The following is a 6,895-nucleotide window of genomic DNA, read 5'->3' as shown; positions in this document are numbered from 1 at the left end:
TTTTTCCCATCCGGATACAGGTAGCTACAAGATTAGATGGAGCACAGAGATACCTTTCAAACCACTTTCTCAACCTCAGCAGCTTTGAGATGTGTGGACTTCAACTCCCAGAATCCCTAGTTGGCTTCCTTTGGCCTAGTCCAGGGATAGGCAACCTTGGCTTTTTTATGACTCGTGGACTTCAACTCCCAGAATTCCTGAGCCAGCCGTGCTGAGGAGAAAGAGAGAGGTTTCCATGCTGAGCCATGCTGGCTCAGGAATTCTGGGAGTTGAAGTCCACGAGTCATAAAAGAGCCAAGGTTGCCTACCCCTGGCCTAGTCCCTCTCTCTCAGCCCAGCTCACCTCGCAGGGTTGTCGTTGTGGGGAAAAATAGGAAGAGGAAGGAATACAGGTCGACTTACGACTCCAATTGAGCCCAACATTTCTGTCGCTAAGTGAGACAGTTGTTAAGTGAATTTTGCCCCATTTTACGACCTTTCTTGTCACGGTTATTAAGCGAATCACTGAAGTTGTTAAGTTAGTGACACGGTTGTTAATTGAATCTGCCTTCCCCATTGAGTTTGTTGATCACATGGTCAGGAAAAGGGATCACATGACCCCAGGACATTGCAACCGTCATAAATACGAGTCAGTTGCCAAGCGTCTACATTTTGATCACATGACCATGGGGAGGCTGCAAAGGTCGTAGGTATGAAAAAGGTCATCAGTCCCTTTTTTCAGTGCCGTTGTAGCTTTGAACAGTCACTCAATGAATTGTCGTAAGTCAAAGACTCCCTCTATTAGGTATATTTGCCACTTTGAATTAGTTATGAAATTATAAAGGCGGAATAAAAAAAAAATCTAACAATTAGAAAAATAGAACTGTAGAGCTACATTACTCCATAAATCCAAATTGGGAACAATTCAAACTCTTCGTTCTGGAGATTTTGCCCATTCTGTTGCATCGCTAGTTGATCCAGAGGAAAGCTACCAGGACTCTGTTATGGATCTCTGATCAAGGATAAGCCTCTCATGTCCACTTGCCTCTCGGATACTCACAAGCCTTCCTTCTGTCCATCCACCAGGGCCTGGAAGAGGGACTTGTTCTGTGGGATGGTTTGCAAGATGCCTCCATCTGTCGTCACGTAGCCGATTGCCCACTGGCCCAGCCGGGTGCAACTGAGCCGGAAAATGTAACTGGGGGAGAAAGACAGCAAGAACTGAATCTGAAATTGGGGTGGTAGGGAGACCACAGGGGGAGCTCTGGCTAGGCAGAATGCTTTGCAGGCAAGCCAGTTTCAACTCGAGTGTTGGCAGAGGTTAAGCTAGGAAAAGGCAAGCTTCCTGCAGAATCTGGGGTTCTCAAACGTGGCCAATTAAAGATATTTAGACTCCAACTCCCAGAATTCCCCAGCCAAGATCACATGATCACAATTTGCAATCTTCCCTGCTGGCTTCCCACAATGTCAATGGGGAAGCCGGTGGGAAATCGAATGTTTGGGTCACATGAAGCCCTCACATAATGACCCACAGTGTTTTGCTTAATGATGCTGATTGGGGACTGCCAAAACTCCTGTTGCTAAGCAGCGAGGCTACGTAACATTGTGCTTCATGACCTCATTGCTGAACGATGGAAATTGGAGTCCCCATGTCCGTCGTTAAACAAGGACTACCTGTAACAAGCTGTGTGTAGTTTTATAGTGCTTCCAGGAAAGACTGATTTTTTAAAAAAACATTTTATTAAAGTGTATTATAAGATCTCATCCACTAGCAGGGGCCTGAGAGAGCAGCTCTTTTGAGATCCAACCCCCCCCCCCCGATTAATAAAATCCATAGAATTTACCTGCCAGGTTTGTTGACATATGCCTGCAACCGTGTCTTCACCTCGTCATAGGTGAGGAACGCCATGTAACCTGGATGTGTTACCGCTAGATACGTCCAGTTCTTCAACAAGGATGGCCAAGGCTAGGAAGAGAAAAAGAGAGAAGAATTAGATGGGGAAGCAAAGCAGATAAAAAAAAATGCTATCTTAAATTCAGATGCATGTTGCACAGCCAACAACTTGTTGCAAGGAAAAGAGAATCAATTGACTAGTTTTTTTTTTTTTAAAAGAATTTGCCTTGGGATATATCACAGCTTACTCTTCACAGTTTTCTCATTCCACACAGCTGCTTGAGCCTGACGACATTGATCATTTTGTGAAGTGTTGTCAAGCGTGAACAATAGGACCCACAGTGCAGAATTCGAGCTAATTGCTTTAAAATGTTCTGCCTAGAACAGAGGTCCCCAACCTTGGCCACTTTACCCCTTGTGGACTTCAACTCCCAGAATTCCTCAGCCAGCCATGCCAGCCATGACTTGTGGACTTCAACTCCCAGAATTCCTCAACCAGTCATGCCAGCCATGCCAGCCATGACTTGTGCACTTCAACTCCCAGAATTCCTCAGCCAGCCATGCCACCCATGACTTGTGGACTTCAACTCCCAGAATTCCTCAGCCCATCATGCTGGCTAGGGAATTCTGGGAATTGAAGTCCACGAGTCTTAAAGTTGTTAAGATTGGAGATCCCTGCTGGAGAGGTATCTCCCAGTCTGGCAGACAACTCCTGGGAACAATTTTAGAGAAGGCTCCAAGTAACTTAAACCGGATCCGTCTAAGCCCTTTTGCGCTTGTGCAGTGACTCCAAATTAACTCTGCCCTTGATTCCTCCTCCCTGCCAGGGCTGGGTGCGCCCTAAGATGTGTCGAAACGCAGAGCTCTTTGCAAAATCGATTTATTTATCAAAAGTACACGCTGCTCATCTCGCCTGGAGGCCACGGCAAGGTGCTGCAAACTCAAGAGCGCTGGAGACGGTAGAACGCAACTTTTTCCACTGTGGTACCACCAATTGGCTGTGTGGCTAAACGGGGGGGAGTGCCCACTTCCTCTGGACCGCCCGGTTTCCGCCACTAGCCCGCCCTGCCCTTCTGCTAGCCTGCACCCACAACCGCTCTGCTGGAAATGTAGTTTCTCTTCCTTTGGCCCTGAGATGTTAGGATGGCCCGGAGACCCACCCTCTTTGGTTCCCCCTGGATGGGTCTTTCTGGAAATCCCCGCAAAGGGGTCAGTTCCTACGAAGCCGCCGATTGGAACCCGGCGGTTCTTTGACACCCATTCTTGCGGTTTTAGTTTGGTGACTTAAGCCAGGAAGAGCTGTTTACTGAGCATCTCCGTTTTCAACCCACACTTTTGCAGCACGCAGGCTTGTTTTTCCTCTTTCAGAAATGGAAACTTTGCCGCGCCGGGTTTGAGTTATTGACCCTCACTTTCCACCCACCCTGGCAGCCTAGAAGGGTGGACTTTGCAAAGCCACATCCTGCCCGCGGTCAGCAACTCTCCGACGGATAGGCAAGACAGAAGAGAGAGAAACGGCACCAAGCATCAACAAGGATCTACGAGGCTGCTGTCTTTGCCCCCAATTCAGCTCGCTTGCTCCTAAAATCTTCCCAATTTCTTCTTGTTTCAAACACTTCGATGATTCCCCATGTGTGGCATGTTTCATTGTCAGTGTTAAATAGGAACATGGCTTGGTTTGGTGGTGAAGGCACCAAGCTACAAACTAGGAGACTGTGAGTTCTAGTCTAACCTTAGGCATGAAAGCCGGCTGGGGGGACTTTGGACCAATCACCAGGTGACTGTGAGTTCTAGTTCCACTTTAGGCATGAAAGCTGGCTGGATGACCTTGAGTCTGTCCTCTCTCAGCTTGGCCCACCTTATAGGGTTGTTGTTGTGGGGAAAATAGGAGGAGGAAGGAGTATCAGGTTATGTTTATTATAAAAAATAATAAAGGCGGGATGAAAGAAAAGTTAAATAAATATAATTAAATAAAGAGCTTCCCATGATCTACCTGGAAGAGACGAGTGAAAATGTCAAATTCAAATATGGAGATGTGGCCACTGCAGGTCAGGTCGATGGTGGACTTCAAGGCTGTGGCCATCGGACCAGAATCTACTGGATGGACCTGCTGGAGACCTTTTTGAAATTCAGACCAGGGAACCAGGCTCCTACGGAGAAGAAAGAAAGAACGGATGCAGCTGCCAAAAAAAGCCAACACAGTGCTGGGTTGCATTAACAGAGGGATAGAATCAAGATCATGTGATGAGTTAATACCACTTTACAATGCCTCGGTAAGGCCACACTTGGAATACAGCATCCAGTTTTGGTCACCACGATGTAAAAAAGATGTTGAGACTCTAGAAAGAGTACAGAGAAGAGCAACAAAGATGATCAGGGGACTGGAGGTTAAAACATATAAAGAACAGTTGCTGGAATTGGGTATGTCTAGTTTAATGAAGAGAATGACGAGGGGGGACAGGATAGCAGTGTTCCAATATCTGAGGGGCTGCCCCAAAGAAGAGGGAGTCAAGCTATTCTCCAAAGCCCCTGAAGGCAGGACAAGAAGCGACGGATGGAAACTAATCAAGGAAAGAAGCAACCTAGAATTAAGGAGAAACTTCCTGATAGTGAGAACAATTAACCAGTGGAACAACCTGCCTCCAGAAGTTGTGGGTTCTCCATCACTTGAGGTTTTTAAGAAGAGACTGGACAGCCATTTGTCCGAAATGATATAAGGTTTCCTGCCTGAGCAGGGGGTTGGACTAGAAGACCTCCAAGGTCCCTTCCAACTCTATTATTCTGTTTGTATGGCAAACCGAGAGTGGGACCCAGGGGAATTACGAAGTGGACTGAAGCGATATTTATGCATGTTTCAGCATCCTGTGAAGAAGCGTGCAGAGGAAAGTCTGAAAAATGTCCAAGAAAGTGATATATGTAGATCTCTTTATAGATCTTCCATTTCCAAGGTCGGGGAATCAGAGATATCATTAAACCATTTCAGTTCAAAGGTTGATGCTCTTTCTTGTTATGGTCAGCATGCACACGCACACATACACACACACACACACACACACACACAGAGTGCCTCGCAAGGATTTATGAAAAGGTAATAACTTATTTATGTTTTATTTTTCTAGGCTGATAGGCCCTTTCCATCCAACGTCAACTCTAAGAGGCTTTCAATCCTATCGATTCTAGATAAACAGGATTATAAAGTAGTGGCTATCACCAACCGTAGCATCGTAAAACATCGACAGAAAACGCACTTAGAATCCAATCCAAGCTGAAGAACAACAATAGTCAATCGTGCTTCGTTAATCAAGAGAGAATCCAAATCAATTTGGACTTTTAAAGGCTTGTTGAAATGATTTCGTATGGCTTTTCCCAATCCCGATAGAATTGGGCTGAATCAAAAGTTTTTTCCAGAAAAAAGACCAAGGATTGTGAAAGCTCCCCTCAAAAATGGTGTGAATAACATTTATTTATTCATTTATAAAATCTATCAACCGCTCATGTTATTACAAGATAACTCTGGGGCAGGGGTGGGGAACCTTGGCTCTTTCATGACTGGTGGACTTTAACTCCCAGAATTCCTGAGCCAGCCATGCTGAGGGGAAAGGGAGAGGTTTCCATGCTTAGCCATGCTGGCTCAGGAATTCTGGGAGTTGAAGTCCACCAGTCATGAAGGGGCCAAAGTTTCCCTCATGCTGGCTCAGGAATTCTGGGAGTTGAAGTCCACGAGTCATAAAAGAGCCAAGGTTGCCTAGCCCTGCCTGGGGACTTACAATCATTAGTCCTCCACTTACAACAGTTTATTTAGTGACTGTTCAAAGTCACCACGGCACTGAAAAAAACTACTCGGGACTATTTTTCAGACTTACAACCACGGTCACGTGATCAAAATTTGGACAGTTGGCCACTGACTCATATTTACAACGGTCGCAGCGTCCTGGGGTCACGTGATCCCCTTTGGCGACCTTCTTCCAAGCAAAGTCACTGGGGAAGCCGGATTCACTTAACAACTGCGTTACTCACTTAACAAGGGCGGCAATTCACTTAACAACCGTGGCCAAAAAGATCGTAAAGTGGGCCAACACTAACTTAACAAGTGCCTCGCCGAGCGAGAGAAATTTTGGGCTCAGCTGTGGTCGTAAGTCAAGGACTTCCTGTCCTATTGATGGAAAGAGATCTCATCGCCCGGGAAGGAGTTGCAAAGGTCTTGTAAAACTGGTTTTCGGGTGCTCACCGTTCCCCCCAGGTGCCCCTCCAGAAGACGTGGGCCTCTTGCTTGCTCAGCTGGTACGTGCTGCCTTGGTCCTCCCTGTTGGGAAACACGGCTTGTAGTTCAGCCAACATGTGACTGAAGATCAGGGAAAGCTTTGTTAGATTCCTCCTGCAAGCAGAAATGAAGGAAAAAGTTGAATTAATGTTAATACCATTTAATAACGCCTTGATAAGTCCACACTTGGAATACTGCATCCAGTTCTGGTCACCACGATGTAAAAAAGATGCTGAGACTCTAGAAAGAGTACAGAGAAGAGCAACAAAGATGATCAGGGGACTGGAGGCTAAAGCATATAAGGAACGGCTGCTGGAATTGGGTATGTCTAGTTTAACGAAGAGAAGGACGAGGGGGGACATGATAGCAGGGTTCCAATATCTCAGGGGCTGCCCCAAAGAAGAGGGAGTCAAGCTATTCTCCAAAGCACCTGAAGGCAGGACAAGAAGCAACGGATGGAAACTAATCAAAGAGATAAGCAACCTAGAACTAAGGAGAAACTTCCTGACAGTGAGAACAATTAACCAGTGGAACAACCTGCCTCCAGAAGTTGTGAATGCTTCAACACTGGAAGTTTTTAAGAAGAGACTGGACAGCCATTTGTCTGAAATGGTGTAGGGTTCCTGCCTGAGCAGGGGGTTGGACTCGATGACCTCCAAGGTCCCTTCCAACTTTATTATTATTATTATTATTATTATTATTATTATTATTATTATTATTATTATTATTATTATTATTATTATTATTATTATTATTATTAT

At 45.7% G+C, this 6,895-nt stretch overlaps 1 protein-coding gene across 1 annotated transcript in view; it reads right to left on the bottom strand.

Annotated features, from left to right (window-relative positions):
• CBLC (Cbl proto-oncogene C) overlaps nt 1-6,895 on the bottom strand; it is a 14,000-nt gene that overhangs the window by 3,052 nt on the left and 4,053 nt on the right. Inside the window, exons 2-6 of the mRNA XM_029286437.1 lie at nt 6,102-6,248; nt 3,867-4,077; nt 1,824-1,945; nt 1,040-1,177; nt 1-24 (exon numbers count right to left, since the gene is read on the bottom strand). Coding sequence (XP_029142270.1) covers nt 1-24; nt 1,040-1,177; nt 1,824-1,945; nt 3,867-4,077; nt 6,102-6,248 — 642 coding nt within the window. The remainder of the gene's footprint in view (nt 25-1,039; nt 1,178-1,823; nt 1,946-3,866; nt 4,078-6,101; nt 6,249-6,895) is intronic.

This window comes from Protobothrops mucrosquamatus, unplaced genomic scaffold (assembly GCF_001527695.2).
Source record: "Protobothrops mucrosquamatus isolate PMUCROS unplaced genomic scaffold, P.Mucros_1.0 scaffold3672, whole genome shotgun sequence".
Lineage (NCBI taxonomy): Eukaryota > Metazoa > Chordata > Lepidosauria > Squamata > Viperidae > Protobothrops > Protobothrops mucrosquamatus.
Note: the sequence above shows the minus strand (reverse complement) of the source record. Positions and strands in the feature narration are given on the sequence as shown.